The sequence below is a fragment of the Sinocyclocheilus rhinocerous genome, unplaced genomic scaffold, assembly GCF_001515625.1.
Source record: "Sinocyclocheilus rhinocerous isolate Xijiao unplaced genomic scaffold, SAMN03320098_v1.1 scaffold485, whole genome shotgun sequence".
Taxonomy (NCBI): domain Eukaryota; kingdom Metazoa; phylum Chordata; class Actinopteri; order Cypriniformes; family Cyprinidae; genus Sinocyclocheilus; species Sinocyclocheilus rhinocerous.
Genome location: NW_015659927.1, coordinates 265,712 through 284,971, shown reverse-complemented (window position 1 = coordinate 284,971; position 19,260 = coordinate 265,712). Strand labels below are relative to the sequence as shown.

The window sequence follows — 19,260 nt, the reverse complement described above, 5'->3', positions numbered from 1 at the left end:
GCAGTGTCAGCGAAAAATAAAGTACTTAAAGCTTGCTTACAGGAGGGCAAAAGACAGCAACAGCCAATCGGGTATGGAAAGGGTAACCTGTCCGTTTTTTGACGAACTGGACTTAGTTTTGAAGGACAAGTCGTCATTTTGCCCTGCTGATGGCTTTGTTTTGGATTCTGCTGATGCCGGTCTGTTTACTGGCACAGCATCAATGCCAACTGACACCACTGATTCCGATCTTGCGGGTGATGTGACGGCAGAAGAAACCGAAGGTATGTATAATAATTTTATTTGTTTCTAGAAAGAACGAGAGTGCACTAGCTTGCATGTTGCAATTACAACTGTAATTATCAGTATTAAACACAGCATTTGAGTAGGTAAAGAGTACATAACTCATACCAATATTCTGTTCTAAATGTTATCTGTTTGTGTAGATACCACACCTGAACGGGCCGATGGCGCTACACCCTCTGCAATTTGCAGTAAGAGGAGGAGAATGGCACGTGAGAGCGGTATGAGAAGAAAGAAAAACAAATTTGAAACCACGCTGGAAATGTTTGCCACGGCAATTAATGACTCAAAGGACGACGAGATGTTGATCAGGATGCAGGAGAGACAGCATGCCCAAGAGGAAAATATTTGGGATGATGATGCAGTCCATCACATCATTTGTCTCAGCACCTTATCCCTGTTACCCATCTTACCCTAGCACATCATTTCACCATCCAGCATTTACAAGTCAACTGGCTCACACCACTTCAGACATGCCACGCTGCAGCACACCTGTTTTAGGATCTCCTCAACCGGACAACAGATAAAACCCAAGGAAAAAAAAAAATCACTACTCTATAAGACACTACATATCTTTGTTTTTGCTAAACGTGTGCAGTGAGAAATATAGGCAGATTGTTATTTCTCTATTTCTAAAATTTTAACTATTTTACATTTTTATCTATAACATTTGTGATTTGTTTGCTTACATTGTGCACTGATACAGATATGTTGATTTTTATTTCTTAACTTCTAAATTCTTAACATGTCTTTATTCTATACTTTTTAAAATATAAATAAACTTTATCTTCGGGATCTGTGTGCTGTTTGTGGTTTACTTCTCAGTGTTGTTTACCTGTTGTTGCCTAATATCTTAAGAAAAGGTGATCGACAACAATACATATTAATCGACCACCATTAACCTATTTTAAGTTATTTTACTTGGAACTGTAGTTGTCAATGAAAATGAGCACATACACTTATTACTTGTGTCAATGAACCACCATAAAATACAAAATGAACAAAAAGTTTGGGGGTTTTTGAAAAGACCAATCGTTTTGTAATCCTTTGTGAATGCGCTGAAGGGACAGGTCATTTTTTGGGTGAAAGTGGATAATCATGCATTTACAATTTCTATAGACCAGGGGTGGCGAACTCCGGTCCTGTAGAGCCGCAGCCCTGCAGAGTTCAGCTCCAACCCTAATTAAACCTCACCTGCCTGTAGCTTTCTAGTAACCCTTCAGAACTTGATTAGCTTGTTCAGGTGTGTTTGATTAGGGTTGAAGCAAAACTCTGCAGGGATGCGGCTCTCCAGGACCGACGTTCGCCACCCCTGCTATAGACCCTTCCATGGAGTAATCTACACATTAAAAGCACTGCATAGCCAGAACATACACATTAAGTTAACGGCCAATTAAAACAAAAGGATAATCATAAATTCATGAGGACCATGTCTCACATCTTGCTCATACCTCTCATATGGATATGCCAATATAGATAAGAAATTGACAAACCAGATATGTCAAACAAGTACATTAGACATAAATAAGTGGGGTCTTGACAAATCAAATAAAACAGACCCTTTTATGCAACTTTATTGTCATGGGTAACATAAAACAGTAACAAGACAAAAAAACTCAGTAAAGTAAAATTAAATTTCTTATTTAACTGTAGTGTTCAACAAACTCAGTAGTTACAACTCTGTCTGGAGAAATAACGTGAAAGTGCCTGTCTAACATGCAATGGCTGTTCTGCTCTCTCATGTGGCATTAGAAAGTCAGGTGCATTCAGTTCAACAGTCTCCTCCACATCCTGCATCCAAAAAATTTTCAGTGTGCAATGCACACAAGTTGTGTAGGACACAGCAGCTGCTCATAATGGTTGGAACCCGTGATATACCTATTTCCATTCTCTTCAGCAAACATCTCCACCTCCCCCTTCAGCTGCCCAAATGCACATTCCACAGTCATGCGTGCACGGCTCAAACGGTAGCTGAAGCGCCTGTGTTCTCTAGACAGATTACCAGTGTCTGGAAATCCCTTCATCAACCAGCTCAAGAGTGGGTATGCTGGGTCTCCAAGAAGCATAATGGGGACATTTACACACTCAATTTCCTGTGTGTCCTATAACAAACAAATAAACCAAAAAAGCAAACACATAAGTTACAATACTCAGAGAGCCTGAAACACTGCATAAGCTATGTAGCATGTGCACAATTAAAATAATACAGTCTTACTGCTGCAAACAGGTCGCCATTCTCTGCAAGGTGAAACAGGGTGGAGTTCCGTAGCACTCGGGCATCATGCACACTGCCAGGCCATCTCACATTGATATTGGTAAACCTGTTCATAAGGTGACAGACAACTATTTTAACGTGCTTACATATAAACAGCTGCATAACACAGCAGCTAAAACAAAGCCGATGAATTACTGTATGCATACAGAGTTGCACTCACAGTGAATTGTGATCGATGACAGCCTGTAATATGATGGAATAGCTCCCTTTTCTGTTGAAATAGTCCTTAGCATCTTCAAAAGGAGGGGTGATGGGTATATGAGATCCATCAATTGCTCCTGCACACTGAGGAAAACCCCATCTGTCCTTAAAGCCTTCAACGATTGCCTGAAGCTTCTCTCCTTTAGGCAAATTAATAAACTGGCGGTGCACAGTGGCTTTGTTTGGCATTATATGCGTGTCGTCGCATACAAAAATGTTCAAGCCACTGGTCATCAGTAAACGTACTGAGCACAATATTCTTCCACCAGTCCTGACTTCTGGCGTGAGTCCACATCGTTCAGCGAGGTCTTGCGGCTAACACTGCAGAAACAAAAGTGGCTGCTCTCCTCGCTTTTTCCGTTGTCTCATTTTGCGAGTATACAACAGTTGTGTGAGCTTATTTCGTCTGCTGGATCGAAATAACTGAAAAAGCCCATACATAAACATGCACAGCACGTTGTGGAGCATCTTCATTTGATAACAACACAAACAGCTGGACTCTGATGTAATATTAGTGCGCATCCATATGTAACCGTGCGTTTAATCTTCCCACTGTAGTTCCGACGAAAGCAGAGGGACCCGCCCATAGACCCTCCCCTCGATGGAATCAGGACAGAAGTGGTCGAAAGTGGACAAAAGAGACGCATTTAAACGGCAGGTGTAAACGGTAATGTGTCTCCCTTTGTCCACTTGTGATCGGATCGACGAAAACACGGTAATACCAGGTGTAAACAGAGCCTTTGAGTTGGATGCACTAGATATACAGTAATGCGACCACCGTTTGGGGCCCCATGCTAGGTTGAACAGTAAGTAGTAAGAAAAGAGTGTGATGAGCAGGACTGAGGGCAGGAAGGGGTTTCTGGGAGTTGTACCTGTGCTGTCTGCCTCGGGGGAGGACAGACTGAAAGAGCTAGTGACTGGCCAATTGCTGGAGGGAGGCAGAGCCTCACCCTGTGAGGAAGTTGGGGTGGAACCTACGATGTGTCCCGAACAAAGCAGGCAAGAATTCAAAGTGGAAATCAGAAAAATAACGTACGTAGAAAATAGAAAGAAAACTAAAGAAAAAAACCTACGGCATTCTTGGTGGTTGTATTATGTGAAAAACATTAAGACATTCTAAATAAAAACAGTACTGCAATACGCAATACCTTTTATTCAGAATATATAAAAATATTTAACTAGACATGGTGTTATGGGATTTATTCAGGCTTTGTGCTTCCAGTGTCATCTGACAGATAATTTCTTTGAGGGGAAAAAGAGATTTGTCCTCTTACCTCCACTCCTGTCTCTCAGCAGGTAGCGGTTCACATCCTGAATGTTGGTATTGATGGTGGGCCCACTGGGAACGCTCCCTGGGGTCATATTGGGGTCAGTCTCAGGGTCAATATTCTGCAGTCCTTTCCAGGGCACTCCTGGACAAAACTCTGGGGGATTTCATACAAATCAGATAATTTTGAGACATTGTCTAACACACACATTCAAAATGTGAGATTTTCTTTGCGTTATATAACATTTATTCAATCTAGGGACTTTTCCATCAGCTGAAACGGTTTGACCTAAAATATTTACTTGAAGCCCCATTGAGATTTCAAGTTAATATTTTAATAATTTAACAACATATTTGTATGTTCACAGTTCTCTGATGTCGGCTAATGATCACATGACATGCAGGTAAACTAATAAAACATTTAAACTTTTTTCTTTTTGATTGTTTTTATATTAAAATTTTAACAATTCATTTTAATTTTGATGTTTTTATTATTTGAAAATGTTTCTGAATGCTGCAAAACCACAGTTTTGGAAACCCTGAACCAATCAAAGGCATGTATTAAAAAGAAATATATAAAATAACAGAAAAACATAAAATATTGGATTATTTTCACATTATTACATTCAAAAAAGAATATATTATTTTGTCAAACAGTGGATTACGTCCATATTTAATGTGGTGCACCTCTACACCTTATTTTGAAAAATTTTAGTGAACATAACAGTAGCCACAAGGATACCTGTGGTGTGAGGTTTCTCAGAACCAACCAGCTAGTGCTCCTGCTGGAGCTGTCTGTACTCCATGTGGTACCTACTTAGAGAAAGAAAGAATTCTTTAATGCTGTGATTAACTGTGATATATTTTATAACATTATTACAACATAGTCTAAAGCATTAAAGTACCATGTGCACTACGGTTCAAAAAAATTTTTTTAAAGAAACTAATACTTTTATTAATAAGTTTGCATGAAATTGATCAAAAAGTGATTTTGATTTCAAATAAATGTTCTTTTGAACTATTCACAAAATCATTTGACACTGGAGACTGGAGTAATGGCTGGCGAAAATGTAATTTTGCCATCACAGGAATAAATTACATTTTAAAATATATTTAAAATAAAACGTTATTTTAAACTACAATAACATTTCGCAATGCTACTGTCTTTACTGTATTTTTTATCCAAAAATGCAGCCTTGGTGAGCATGAAAAACCGGACCCCAAGCTTTTCAGGAAGTAAAAGCTTGGACAGAAACTAAACCTGAACAGCTCATCAGTATTGAGCACAATTTTAATATTGGTTCATCCTTTTCTGTCATGATGCTTGACAACCTCGATCACCCTTCACTATGATTGTATGGAAAATAACTGTGTTGTTAACTTTTTAATATTTCAACATCACATTTTTATACAAAACAGTCTGGCAAACAATTGCGCTTCAGTTACATGTCATGAAAGTGTTATCAAGCAACCGTGGGAATGTTGACTAACACGCGACATATGCCAGACCACAAAACAGTACATTCGCTCAGAGTTCCAATCCTCACCTCACCCCCACATTTTGACTAGCGTTTACACCCACATAAAAGAGTCAACTGACAATTCAACTGCTGTTTCGATACACCCACACCTTTGCCTAATAATAGCTGCACAAACACATATCCGCCTGGGATTAACACTAGAACCGCCAGGGGTCATCGTATACCTAAAACCGCCAACGGGAAAATTTTACCCACGTACATGACTACTGTTTTGATATTGCTAAAGAACATATTATTTCACTGTATTATGCCACTGTCTTCACAAAGAAGTGTCTAGAGTCATGAAATTATTATGTCTAGTAATCAACTATATTTTTGTCCTGTTGTTTTATGGTCAAGGCTTTTTTTATGTAGGCTACACTAATCACTTTTCATAGCGGTCAATAACCTAAACAAGCCTGCACTGACAACGAGAAAAAGAAGGAAATAAATACATATTTGGGTAGTGTAATATTATAATACAATGTCATTAAGCAATATATTAAGATAACCCATGTTATTTAAATTACTAAAATAAATAGACAATAATGAACAATAATTCACCACACTGCATAGGATGTATGATGCGATGACAAATTTAAGTGCACAGCTTCAGCTAATTAATTTGTTTTTAAATGCCCTGTTTTTTTATCTGGTTTTGTCTAAACAATTTTTAACATCAGGGGATTGTAAATTACACAATTTTAGTCAAATCTGTCATGTACATTTAAAAAAAAATAAAACAAAAAACATTTACCCTGTGGCGGTTCTAGTGTTAAACTGCACCTTTTATGCACACACCTGAAGAGTAGGAGCTGCTCCAGCCAGCCACCAGGCCCAGGGTGTTTCCACCCCACGTGGACGAGGGCTTGGTGTTGGTCAGGCCTGGGGGCGGCCGTGTGGGAGCTGTTGTGTTCCGGGGTCCTTGTGGGACTTTCCAAAGCTCATGAGAGAGAGAAGCCTGGGTGTGCGAGATGGGCCCCGGAGACCAAGTGGACTTCATGTCAGACAGCTTCCCTGTAGATCAGAGATGTAAATGTGTTTGCTAACTGAAAGGTGTTCTCACAGCAGTCACAGTCACTGAGGTGCCACTGCAAACAGGCCCATGTGTTATATTGTAAGAGTTCATGTCTCGCAAATAAAAGAGTGCCTTCTCAGCACTTCCACCTCACAAAAATCACAGATAGCCGGTGACCATGCTGCACACAAAGGGACAGTGTGTGACTAACACCACTGGGGATGTACAGATGAATGTAGGCAGGATAGAACTCTCTACGGGGGAAAGGGCCACACTTGAGTTGGATGTACTAGATATACAGGAATGCGACCACCGTTTTAGGGCCACATGCTAGGTTGAACAGTAAGTGGTAAGAAAAGAGTTTGATGAGCAGGACTGAGGGCAGGAAGGGGATTCTGGGAGTTGTACCTGTGCTGGCTGCCTCTTGGGAGGACAGACTGAAAGAGCTAGTGACTGGCCAATCGCTGGAGGGAGGCAGAGCCTCACCCTGTGAGGAAGTTGGGGTGGAACCTACGATATGTCCCGCACAAAGTAGGCAATAATTCAAAGTTGAAATCAGAAAAATAACGTACGTAGAAAATAGAAAGAAAACTAAAGAAAAAAACCTACGGCATTCTTGGTGGTTGTATTATGTGAAAAACATTAAGACATTCTAAATAAAAACAGTACTGCAATACGCAATACCTTTTATTCAGAATATATAAAAATATTTAACTAGACATGGTGTTATGGGATTTATTCAGGCTTTGTGCTTCCAGTGTCATCTGACAGATAATTTCTTTGAGGGGAAAAAGAGATTTGTCCTCTTACCTCCACTCCTGTCTCTCAGCAGGTAGCGGTTCACATCCTGAATGTTGGTATTGATGGTGGGCCCACTGGGAACGCTCCCTGGGGTCATATTGGGGTCAGTCTCAGGGTCAATATTCTGCAGTCCTTTCCAGGGCACTCCTGGACAAAACTCTGGGGGATTTCATACAAATCAGATAATTTTGAGACACTGTCTAACACACATTCAAAATGTGAGATTTTCTTTGCGTTATATAACATTTATTCAATCTAGGGACTTTTCCATCAGCTGAAACGGTTTGACCTAAAATATTTACTTGAAGCCCCATTGAGATTTCAAGTTAATATTTTAATAATTTAACAACATATTTGTATGTTCACAGTTCTCTGATGTCGGCTAATGATCACATGACATGCAGGTAAACTAATAAAACATTTAAACTTTTTTCTTTTTGATTGTTTTTATATTAAAATTTTAACAATTCATTTTAATTTTGATGTTTTTATTATTTGAAAATGTTTCTGAATGCTGCAAAACCACAGTTTTGGAAACCCTGAACCAATCAAAGGCATGTATTAAAAAGAAATATATAAAATAACAGAAAAACATAAAATATTGGATTATTTTCACATTATTACATTAAAAAAAGAATATATTATTTTGTCAAACAGTGGATTACGTCCATATTTAATGTGGTGCACCTCTACACCTTATTTTGAAAATTTTTTTTTTTTTTTGCAGATGCTACTTGGTTTGATGTTGTTTTAATCTAGTACAATGACATTCAGTTGGTTTATAAGTGTAAAAATGTCCAAACAATTTTAAATCCGCTTAAAGCTTTCATAAGCCTACTAGTCCAAAGAGATTTTAGAGTTGCCAGTTAGTCACCTGGAGGCCAGTTGACATTGGTCCCATTGGAGATCTTGTCATTGGTGTTCTTCCCCTGACCCCAGCTATCATGAGGTGCCAGGGGGCTGGCAGGAGACTCGGAGCTGGGAATCAGATTGTAGGGACTGTACGAGTCATCCAGCGGGGGCTTACTTGGGGGACCCAGACTAGGGCCTGTAGAGATGGCACCTGTATAATATTGGTGATATGGAAAATCATCAGTATCAGGCCTGATATTAACTACTATGCCACATGTTCACAATATGTTCACTGATGACTATAAAAGTGAGGTGTACCATGCTTGCTGAAGTTGGCCTCCATTGGAGAGGAGTTGCCAGAGAGGTTCTCCATGGAGTTTGGGTGTGTCCACTGTGACAGGCGTGACTGAGGCTGAGGAGAGTCCTTAATGGACAGGCCACCCACCTCCATGCAGTTTACATTCATGTTAGGGTTCAATCCAGCTACAGAGAAGCACATATGCAAGAATCAGTGGGGTTGAGAAAATAACTTGACTTTTTGAATTATTTGTTAGTGAATGAGGGTTTTTAAAAATCATTATGATTCGGACCGATTTTCCAATAAATCATTTGGTTTGATTTGTGAACTGGTTTGACAGACTTATTAGGGAAAGAAAAAAAAAGAAGAAAAAAAAAGATTTGCTCACAAACCAATTAATCTATATCAGTATCTAGCTGATGATACATTTTAGAGCCAACTTGAAAAAATATATTCACTATAGGTATGTGCATGACGTTTTTCAAGACTTTAAAAATTCTGTGGTAATTCCAGGATTACTAGGACTGTGGGAACAATGTATAGAAGAATATTTGGATCTTCACTAGTCTGAGCAGAAAGAATGCAATAACAGACAGTGCTGGTAACTCACAAATAGGGTATGGTGAGAAGGAGTTTGGAGAAGACTGCGGCTCTTTGGTCTGAAGGTCAGAAACAGAGAGGCTGGAGGCCTGGGGATGGGCTGGAAATGTGTCCAGAGCTGATTTGCCTGCGCTGGGATGCAGGCCCGGGTGTGAGGTGGGTGGCTGCTGCTGCTGTTGTTTCATCAGCAGAGCCTGAGCCAGCTGCCGCTGGTGCTGCTGGATCTGTTGCTGCATGTTATTGATTGTACGTGCAACCTGTAAGAAGACATGCTTGTGAACACAGCACACTTTATAGAAGTGTGATATTAGAACTTAAAAGCAAACACACAAACAAATCAGTATTGAGAATTGTGAGATTTGAATGGCATCAGGGTGACCCTAAGCTGTGGGAAGGAACTGCTCACTTGCTGCTCTTGCTGTCGGATGGGGCCAGAAACACTGCGCTGTGCCTGCAACATCTGCTGCTGAATCTGTAAACGCTGGTACGCCTGCAAGATCAAAGTGACAAGTTGTCATTACAAAGAAAAATTAGGAATGAAATTTAAGCTTTCTGACAAATAAAAACATTCTTTAAATACAGATCAATAAGATGTCGAAAGACTGGCACTTACCAGTTGCAGCTGATAAAGTTGGTTCAACAGGGTCATATGCTGAGGGTTTATTGGTGAGGTTAAAAGTGCAGGGTTGAGACCAATGTTTTTTGCTGCAAACTGTAAAAGCTGTGCTTGAACCTGTCAGTAAACAAAATGGTCAGATTTCCTCACTCCCACATATACTCAAGTGGTGAAAAACTATGTGTCACCAAATGAAGTCAGTGTCACAATAAGGTGCTAAACCACATGCGTCTGCTTACACACCTGAGGGCTGAAAAACTGAGGCACTTGAGCGCGTAGACTAGGCTGGGACGAGTTGAGAGGTGGCACTGACGGCTGGGGAGGAGGCTGCTGCTGCAGGGCCCGGGCTTGTGCTGCTCCGCTACTACCAAACACTCCACTCTGCATCTACACAAACACACACAAAATAACTCATTCAGAATTGGACTTTGAGGATATGATCAAATCTGTCATCCCCTCATACTGCCAGTTTAACAGTCAAGATATCAGTATCTTGACAGCCAGGTGGTCGATGATTAACACAATGCTGAAATACAAAATACACATAGATCCTCATAGACCCACCTGTCTGTTGTTCAAGTTTTGCATCGCAACTCCAAGGCTCTGGCCAGGGAGTGCAGCACTACCCAATGGGAGCTTCAGGCTCGGAGAAGGCATAAACGGTGAGGTTTGGGCATCATCTGCTAGCCCAGCATCCTAAGGAGCAGATAACAAAATAAGTGAATAAATAAACGAGACAAACAAAATCCAGCACAATGTGAAGTCTTCTAGATGCAATAACTAAAATGTACTGACTTGTAATTGTGAGAAGCACATACCTTGTCCAAGAAGGGGGGACGATCTGAGGAGGATTCTTTGGAGATGACTGAAGGCCTGCAGCCCATTGGTTTATTGACTAGGCCGTTGTTGTAGTCAGAGATTCCCATCCCCCGTTTATCTAGTTCGGTCTTCTTCTCCAACAGGGCGCCTACCGCACAAATAATATTTGAATATAATATTCTAGCATAGAAGCTCTGAAGGAACTGAAGATTTTGCAGGTATAACACCTACTCATGGCCTGATCCAAGTTCATGTTGTTGCTCTTGAGAGCCTCTTCTGCAGGGTCTCTCTGCAGAGGCAAACAAAAACACAGTAAACACCATTTGTATTAATTCTTATTACAAAGACTGATTTTAATAATCTAATTAATTTGAGCAATTGGATAATGTATAATGTACAATTAGGCAGTCAGTATCGTAAAACTTACCCCAGGGACAACCGTCAAATATACAGAGGGAAAAATGCTCTTTTATGAAAGATAAGCAGTACTCACAGGGAAGCCCATGTCAGTCAGCTGCTTGATGAGACGATTCATTATCCAAGTATCATCCTGTTTGTTTGGGACTTTTCCCTTTAAAGAAAAACACAGACAGATGAGCTGAAGCATGACACCTACAATAAACATAAGTAGGTTTTTTTTTTTTTTTTAACCTTTGGTGGGCCCTTTTTGGGTGGGTTGCCCCAGGAGTTGCAGGAGGAGTTGCTCTCTTGAGATGCAGTGCTGTTCCACATGTCACCCTCATCCTGCTCCCACTGCCCTGCAGACAGGTCCATGTCCTCTCCACCACCCCAGCCATCTTGCATAGATTTGGGGGCTGTAGGAACAAAAACACACATTATTGAAAGTGTCCATAGTAGAAGCACACATAAACATTTGCGATTGGTTATGTTCACAAACAATAGAAATAACTAATTTGTCCTTACTGAGATACCAAAACATGTATAATCCTGTAGTGCATTATTTACAACAACAGGGGGCCCTGTTGTTACACATTTCAAAGCTCTGATATACCACCAGACCATCGATTTCCAACACAATTCTACTACAACCGAATAACTGCATGTGATTTTTTTTTTTAAATCACAAAATCATGCAACTACAAATATTTTTACTTTAATAAATAAATGTACATTCATAAAACTAACCAGGTTTGCAGGGGGCAGATCCAGGAGGTCCGTTGCCTCGACCATAGACCTCAGGGCCATTATCACCCCAGCCACCTGGGGGTTTACCCCATGCTGAAGTGCCATTGTCCACACTTGCTGCAGGGGCGGCTGCCTCTACCCATGAGGGCTCAGGTTTTGAATGGACATTTGTCATCTCGCCCCATCCTGCAAAGAAATACAGCAAAACTCAGGGCAAGTGCGCCTTTAGTTTTCACTGCTTCATAAGCCATATACTAAATGCCCTTGAGGCTGGCAACATGTAGTGTATACAGTCTGGTCTAAAAGTTTATTTTCTATTTTGCATTTTTCCCATCCACAAATAATTTTATTAGCATAACAATTGGAGTACAAAGTTGAATTAAAAAATTAAGATGAATTTCACAATTTATTCATTTTGAGACTTTTGTTTAATTTAAAACTATTTGTAAAAACAAAAGTCACTTTGTAGCAGTAATATTAAATGTCGGTTTAGTTGTTGGCACAAGGGAGATCTGAGGATGCCATGTTAAATACAGCTTTGGCAGAGGGAGTGCAAAGCTACACACAAACAGCAGAGGGCGTCGGGTTTGTTCCAAGTATCCTGCTGAGGCCTAGTGATACTCCCCACAGATGGCGACCCAACTCTAATTACACACTTCCTCCTGGCTCAAACACTATGACAAAATGTAAATACTATTCTAACATTTCTATTTGTTCTGCTAGCGTGTTCTCTTAGCATGATCTGTCAGTTTTTTTTCTTCACTTGTATGCCAAAATTATCAAACAAAAGTAGAGTGATACATTTTAACCAGGTAAAGGTCATTGACAGTGTATGTTAAAGTAAAAAGTCTTGTTTCTTACCTGGATTCATAGGGGTTGTTCTATTGTGAGGTGGCCCTGTTTGATGTGGGCCAGCGTTATCAGGGGAAATGTGATTATTGTTTGAATTTGGCCCTCCATGGCTGTGGGTCTGCATGGGAGGCTGGTTATGGTGGGGATGATGGTGATGGTTGTTGGGTACATTGTTGGCATTGCCAGGTCCTGGTTTGCCTTGCATCCCAGGGTTATTCCTGTCCCAGAGATTGACTGTCTTGTTGCAACTGCTTGGGTCACCCCAAGCTGAGGTACCATCATCGATCTCCATCTTACGTCGGACGGAGTGTGGCGAGGGCTCCTCCCATCCAGTGGGCTCTCCAGTGTGGTCAGGTTTAACACCTCCACCATTTCCTCCTCCCCATCCAGAGCCACTCTGCTTTACAGAGTTAGGACCTCCCCAAGAACCCATGCTTCCACTGCCACTATTGCCATTGTTGCCCTCCTGGGGCTTGTTATTCCATCCTTGTGATGGCACACTGGAGTTTTGTGCATCTCCCCAGTTTCCTCCTACTCCCGGAGCAGGCTTTCCCCATCTTCTGGAGCTCTCGTTCCAGCCGGTACCCTCTCCCTCCCAGGTAGAGCTGGAGGGACCATTTTTCTTTCCATCTCCTGGTTCACCCCATTCTCCTCCAGACCCGCTTTCTCCACCAGGTCCATTGCCCCATCCGTGAGAAGTTTTGGGCACCTCAGTCCAGCCCTGTGGTTTGGCTTTAGCGTGACTGTCTTCCCATGTAGGAGACTTCTCCTCTGATCCCCAAGTCTGACCACTTTTCTGCAGGTTGCCACCTGGACCTCCAGCTGGGGTACTGCCCCAACTTCCTGGACCACTGGAAGGTTTCTTGTTGCTGGTAGGATCTGCCCAACCAGAGCTAGCTTGGGGTGATGGCATGGTTGTGCCCCATCCAGGTGCAGCTCCAGTACTGGGGCAGGGGCCCTCATTCTTGCCCCCAGAGTCAGGTCTGGATGTAGTGCCAGAGTTTGGGTTGGCACTGCTAGAAGTTGGTGTTGGTCCTACATTGGCTGCATTTGAGGACGAGCCCCAGGATTCAGTTCCAACGTCATTCTTACAGTTGGCGCGTGCACCTTCTTCGGTCTCCCAAGCGGTGTGTTGACGCACTGGTGTTTGTCCCCAGCCTGTGTTACATAGAACCCGAGGGTCCATATCCTGGGTAGGCAGAATAGGGGAAGCCTCATCTCTTGATGAGCAGACCCTCCTGCGAGGATGACATTCCATGCTGTCACTGCTTCCCTCACTGGCTGGGGCATTGGCCCCACGAACCCAAGAGTTGAGCTGCTGCTCTTGGGTGGGAGAGCCTGAGGAATCCCATCCTTTGGCCTCACTGTTGGAATGCTTACCCCAGTCTCCAGTTGAGGCAGCTTGTCCCCATCCAGAAGTGCCTGAGGCCCCTCCTTGTCCCCTGCTGCTCCCTGAGTCCCAACCAGAGTCTTTTGAGCCACCACCAGACTTGGCATCTCCATTACCCCAAACAGGTTCTTCATCCCCGTTGACCTGTGAGGCTCCTCCTGGATTTTGAACAAACGAGCCCATGCCTGCAGGTCCAACCCCCCAGTTAGGCAGGCTGTGGCCAGGGCTTCTGGGCTCTTGCTTAGTGTGATTTGGTCCATCAGTGTTAAGGTTTTGAGGTTCGGAGCTGAAAGACACATTCGTGGATGGGGTGGAATGTGGCTCTGAGGAGTCACTGGGCACAATGCTACCCCATGAGGTGCTGCCATTGCCACTGCCACCATTACCTGCAGAATTTCCATTGGCACCACCTATACTGCCACTGCTGCTAGGACTCTGACTGGGCAGAGTGCCCGGTGGGCTACAGAGATTAGGAGGAGGAGGGTTGCTTCCTCCAGAGCTGCCGCCACCCATGCCGGTCCCTTCATGTCCCAGAACTGGCCAGGCAGAGGGGTTAGCGTTGGGGTTTAAGTTCAAGTTAAAGTTAGAGGAGCCCCAACACCTGGCTCCCACTGATGTGCTGGAGACTTCATTTTTCCCTTCTCCTCCACTGGCAGGAGACGGGCCAGAGCCCCAGCCTCTGCTGGCCCCACCCTGACTAGAGAGTAGACCTCCTGAGTGGCTGGCATTGGCTTTGCTGGGGTGATTGGCGGAGAAATGGCCTTGCTGGCCAGCTCCTGTGGCCATGCTCATGCTGCTGATGTCACTGATACTTTCAGTGTCCAAGGGGCATCCTGCAGGGGCGTGGCTTTCTTTGCATGAAATGGAAGGCCACGCCTCCGTATCGCGCTTGTCAATAATCAGTGGATCCCAGCCGCTGCAGCTGTTGGTAGAGGCTGTAGTGGCACTGCGATTGGGGGATATATTCTCATACTGGGCTGCCAGGCCACTCTGTGGGGGCAGCTCTACAGAAAGAAAGAGAAAAAGAAAGAGAAACTATTGAAATAATGTGCATATGACCCATATTAATTTCATTCACTCATATGACCACTCAACACAATTTAGCTTTTATACATGTTATGATAAAATACATTATATATATAAATGCAATTAGCAATATTGCAATTTTTTTTTAAATTAGATTACAAAAAGTTTGATATTTAAGAAAATAATTAAATCTATACAAATACAGACAAATGCAAAGTTCTCAGAAGATTTACATTTCACTTGAAAAATTGATCTGAAACATTCATCTAAATGACCATTTACTGTAAGATCTGGCTAGATCGATCAAAACATATTTTTTCTTGGCTTGCTTTAAGAAAAACTATGCTTTACATCAGCACAGTAGCTATGGTTATAACTTACGTAAATAAAAATGTATAATATAATAAAAATGCAGCATTAACAGCATGTGTTGGTTCACATGTATATGCTAGCCCAGAGTCATTATTTTTCACTGCTGTCATCGCCTTGCTTCTCCCAACCACAACCACCTCCCTCTGCTGGACTGACAGATTACAACCACAGACTTTGCTTTCAAAGAAATATGTTCATTCTAAATATGACACATTGATAACAACATTGAAAGCAGCGCAAATGCCCACATATGGATACCAGGATCCTGTTGTGTTAATTAGTTGGCAATGCTGCCCAGCCTCTTGGCACTTGCTCAACTCTGTTGTTGTTGTTTTTGTGTGGCTTTACATGTGCAGGCACGGCTCAGTCTGTGTCAGATCTGCGCAAAGTGGCAGCGCCTGTGCACACCAGGCTTTCTGTCACCAACCACGGAAAAAAAGCACTTTTAACTAAAGACAAGAAAAAAGGAGTCTATGAAAGAGAGGATAGTGTGTTTCCAACACAAAAGCTATCCTTCTGTAGAGTCACTGCGTAGTAAAGGACGCCATTTTATCAAATCTGAACTGAAGCCAAAAAAGCTTAGAGCTGCCGTCAACATCTTACAGTGTCTCGCTGAAGAAAGCTTATCAGATGGCGCAGCAAACCTCTGCCCTGCATTAATCTCTAACATGCAACGCAATAGCTTTAAGGATTTGCGTTTTATTTTGCAGTTATATGAATGCTATGCTTCCAGATCAAACAGCAGCAGTACAGCAGAGAGCAAAGCATGGGAAAAGCCTGTTATCAGCGCGTGGAGGATCGTACTATGAGGTTGGAGGGGGTGGGGTCGCAGAGAAGTGGAAAAGTACCTGAAGAGAGATGTCGCCCGACCATCCTGAGAGAAGCGCTAGGCTGCGTGCAGAGCGCTGGCCATCCCTGTTACAATATGTCTGCTGCTCGCGAGGCTTCTGAGGCTCATATTTGAAATGTTGCCAAGGAGCTGCAGCTCAGTACGGGAGCGACCGCCCCGTTCGTCCCACACAGTTTCGGCGGGATCCGATCTCTGTTCCCTCACCCGGGCTTTATTTATATCTACCTCTATTTCTGATTCGGAGAGGAGACTCTCTTGTGAGGGAGGGGAAACAGGGTTGCATGGGAGTTGAAGGTTAAAGCCAAGAGCATTCCATTGTGCCATTAGGAGGGAGAAAAAAACAAAACAAAAAAGAGGGATTCCTTTTCTTGTGTGCCCCTCTTCTCTTTCATGCTTTCAAACTGTCACAAAACATTTAGCCGAGACCATTCAGGCTGCAATTAGCACCACCGCTCACAATAGAGCGAGCTGAATAGATGCACAAAAGCAAGCCAGCCTCAGAGCATAGGCTGCACTGCAAGGACTGTGCATACACAGAAACACACACACAGCTCCCTGTCATACTGGCTGATTTTAAGGATACAGATTTCTTGTAATATTAAAAGTACAGTGGGTGTGTGAAGTTGAAGCTCTGCATACCAGAGGTGCGGTCCCAAGTTTAGAGGAAAACAACACTTCAATGGCTGAATGGGAAACAGGATAAACACACCAAATGAGGCTCACATGGAGGCAGGCAGGTGGCCAAGGGCTAAATATTTGCGTAGAGTGTGCCCGTGCTTTAATGATGCAGAGGAGAAAGAAAGACAACCGGAAAGCATGCATGCTGGGAGGAAAGAACTGTACTGGCTCCAGTACTGGAGGGATAGAAACACTAAAAACGAGATGAACACTTACAAAAGCACACTAGCTCTTGGCATCAAGGAAGGCATTGTTTACAAATGATCCCAGCGCCTCCCATACACACAATACACCAAAGTCCAAAGAGAACAGACTCTTATTATACTCCAACTCAAAGGCAGCTTTTCCCAGCCAAATATGCAATGATGTAATCAAAGCCTCATTACTGATTATTCCCTTGCTTGCAAATGACCCTTTTATGAAAACCTCAAACAAGTAAATTCAAAGTTTCACTACCTAAACAGTTATTGGTTGGTTTCGTTTGTGTCTTTCTGTAGTAACTCTTAAACTTCTCAAATTTCTATCTGGATACTTTAGATCGGTTGTGGGCCCTGTGTCTCACCTGGTTGCCCGTTGACGGCAACATTAACAAAAGTTACCCGGCAACGTTGCTCAAAAAGTTGCCCCGTGTCTCATCAGCCTAAGAGTCAGAGTGCCAGAGTACTGTACAACCGAAATTAAGAAATATATCGTGATATAAATTTTGGCCATATCGTCCAGCCCTATGTACAGGGCTGGACGAACACGAAGGAGTTTACCATCCCTTGTTGGAGACAAATTAGTCCAGACAAATGCTGGACCAATTTGTGCCCAGTGAATATTGAGCACTACAAACATCCAAGGACACAGCGACACCAACTATACTCAGATTTCTATCTAAAACAGCAGAACGTGCTTGGAAACACTGAAGAACATCCTTTACAACCATTGTTATTTTTAAATCTTGTGAGAAATATACAATTAAAAGTTGAACAAAGTTAGTTGTGCTAATCTCAAATCATCAAGAGTGTATATGTGTAATAATTCACCCAATAATAAAATTACCTAAAACTAATCTATTCATGTCTTATAAAAATGACATCTGCACTATTATTCAATTTTCAGTCTATATAAACATGTACTAAATATGTTTGAACTAGGGATGGGTCACTATTTTCGAATATTCGATTAATTGATTTAATAATAGAATATCTAATAGGTTGTGCGATTATTGTCTAAAAAAATTTGCCCATGTTTTCTGTGCTGATGCAGTGGTGACGCGTTAATGTAAGCTGAGGGTGGAGCTGCCAATAACGCACCTAAAAGCTGTCAAAGACAACAGAAGAACACTGTCTCACGCGTACACTGACTGTAGACTTGTATGGCATATAGCGGTTACGGTAACTTGGGACGATGTCAAATAAGAGTTTGGTGCGGACCGCAAACACCCCCGATTGGGTTAGAGGTGTGCTGAATCTGCGGTGCGGTGTTTTTTAGCATGTAGCCCTGTCTTACAATAAAGGCTTTTTTATATTTTGCCTGCTATGTGAGTGCCTGGACGTGGATTATTTTTGTTTCTTGCAATGGGATCCACTTTTTGTTTTTGACATTATGTTCCCTCTCTGGAGCACTCATAGTCTCGCTCGTGAGTACCTGATGCGCCCCTGGTCAAGACTTTTTTCTGTGCTGAATCTGTATTCGGGAAGGCACGGAAAACGAATAACGTGTTCTACGGAGCCACTTAGGGAACATGGTTAGCCGCTTGCTAGCGGGAGCCTGTTACAATACAGTACATAAAAGGTCACTTACCACATACACAGAGTAAGGAGAGATGACTGATGACTGACAAATCGGCAAATGATTTGCGGATCCTGAGCACCACTGACAAAAATCTAATCTTGTAAAACGTGTGGCAAGTACTGCCGCTCCATAGTATAAACAGAGGACGTGTGATTGTGAATCTCGAAAGTGAAATAAAGCAAGTGAGCATTCAAAAAGCGATTTCAAATTGCGGGCATACCCAACGATATAATTGCGAGAGAAAGTATTGAAATATATTTTTTCCTCCCATCTCGTATTTATTCCCTTTAGGGGTTCCATTTTTTTAAATGGAAATGTCCTAGCCTTATGAGCAGTTGATTTATGCTAATCGACGGACTGTTATGTTAACAAGTTCCGTCATTCGGTAATGTTTATTATAGGCTATTAAAGGGGTCATATGATGTTGCTAAAAAGAACATTATTTTGTGTATTTGGTGTAACGAAATGCAGTTTAAGGTTAAAAAAACACATTATTTTCCACATACTGTACATTATTGTTTCTCCTCTATGCCTCACCTTTCTGAAACGCGTCGATTTTTACAAAGCTAATCTGTCTGAAAAGCGAGGTGTGTTCTGATTGGCCAGCTATCCAGTGCG

At 42.2% G+C, this 19,260-nt stretch overlaps 2 protein-coding genes across 8 annotated transcripts in view; both read right to left on the bottom strand.

The window, feature by feature from the left end:
• LOC107724432 (trinucleotide repeat-containing gene 6C protein-like) overlaps positions 1–19,260 on the bottom strand; it is a 79,480-nt gene that overhangs the window by 7,286 nt on the left and 52,934 nt on the right. For 3 of the 7 annotated variants that reach the window (XM_016533358.1, XM_016533359.1, XM_016533361.1), the window contains 16 exons: positions 12,557–14,941; positions 11,696–11,881; positions 11,201–11,364; positions 11,043–11,120; positions 10,781–10,838; positions 10,549–10,697; positions 10,295–10,426; positions 9,974–10,117; positions 9,728–9,847; positions 9,521–9,604; positions 9,125–9,371; positions 8,535–8,699; positions 8,239–8,427; positions 7,374–7,523; positions 6,972–7,073; positions 6,431–6,562 (listed from right to left, as the gene is read on the bottom strand). In XM_016533358.1, coding sequence (XP_016388844.1) covers positions 6,431–6,562; positions 6,972–7,073; positions 7,374–7,523; positions 8,239–8,427; positions 8,535–8,699; positions 9,125–9,371; positions 9,521–9,604; positions 9,728–9,847; positions 9,974–10,117; positions 10,295–10,426; positions 10,549–10,697; positions 10,781–10,838; positions 11,043–11,120; positions 11,201–11,364; positions 11,696–11,881; positions 12,557–14,941 — 4,485 coding nt within the window. Of the gene's footprint in view, positions 1–4,767; positions 4,842–6,346; positions 6,563–6,971; positions 7,074–7,373; positions 7,524–8,238; positions 8,428–8,534; positions 8,700–9,124; positions 9,372–9,520; positions 9,605–9,727; positions 9,848–9,973; positions 10,118–10,294; positions 10,427–10,548; positions 10,698–10,780; positions 10,839–11,042; positions 11,121–11,200; positions 11,365–11,695; positions 11,882–12,556; positions 14,942–16,183; positions 16,471–19,260 lie in introns of those variants that run through there. The other 4 variants (XM_016533364.1, XM_016533362.1, XM_016533363.1 and 1 more) reach the window with 4 other exon arrangements.
• LOC107724433 (putative nuclease HARBI1) lies at positions 1,832–3,706 on the bottom strand. Its single transcript, XM_016533365.1, has 3 exons — positions 2,718–3,706; positions 2,498–2,603; positions 1,832–2,384 (listed from the first exon to the last, which is right to left on the bottom strand). The coding sequence occupies exons 1-3, from the start codon at positions 2,990–2,992 to the stop codon at positions 2,091–2,093; spliced, it is 675 nt and encodes a 224-aa protein (XP_016388851.1). The 5' UTR covers positions 2,993–3,706; the 3' UTR covers positions 1,832–2,090.

Excerpts from the sequence above, each read along its gene's own strand:
- LOC107724433 (XM_016533365.1), bottom strand. The coding sequence starts at position 2,992 with ATGACCAGTGGCTTGAACATTTTTGTATGCGACGACACGCATATAATG. Across the intron at positions 2,604-2,717 it reads GTCATCGATCACAATTCACT|GTTTACCAATATCAATGTGA; the intron begins GTGAGTGCAACT and ends CCTTATGAACAG. Across the intron at positions 2,385-2,497 it reads ATGGCGACCTGTTTGCAGCA|GACACACAGGAAATTGAGTG; the intron begins GTAAGACTGTAT and ends TGTTTGTTATAG.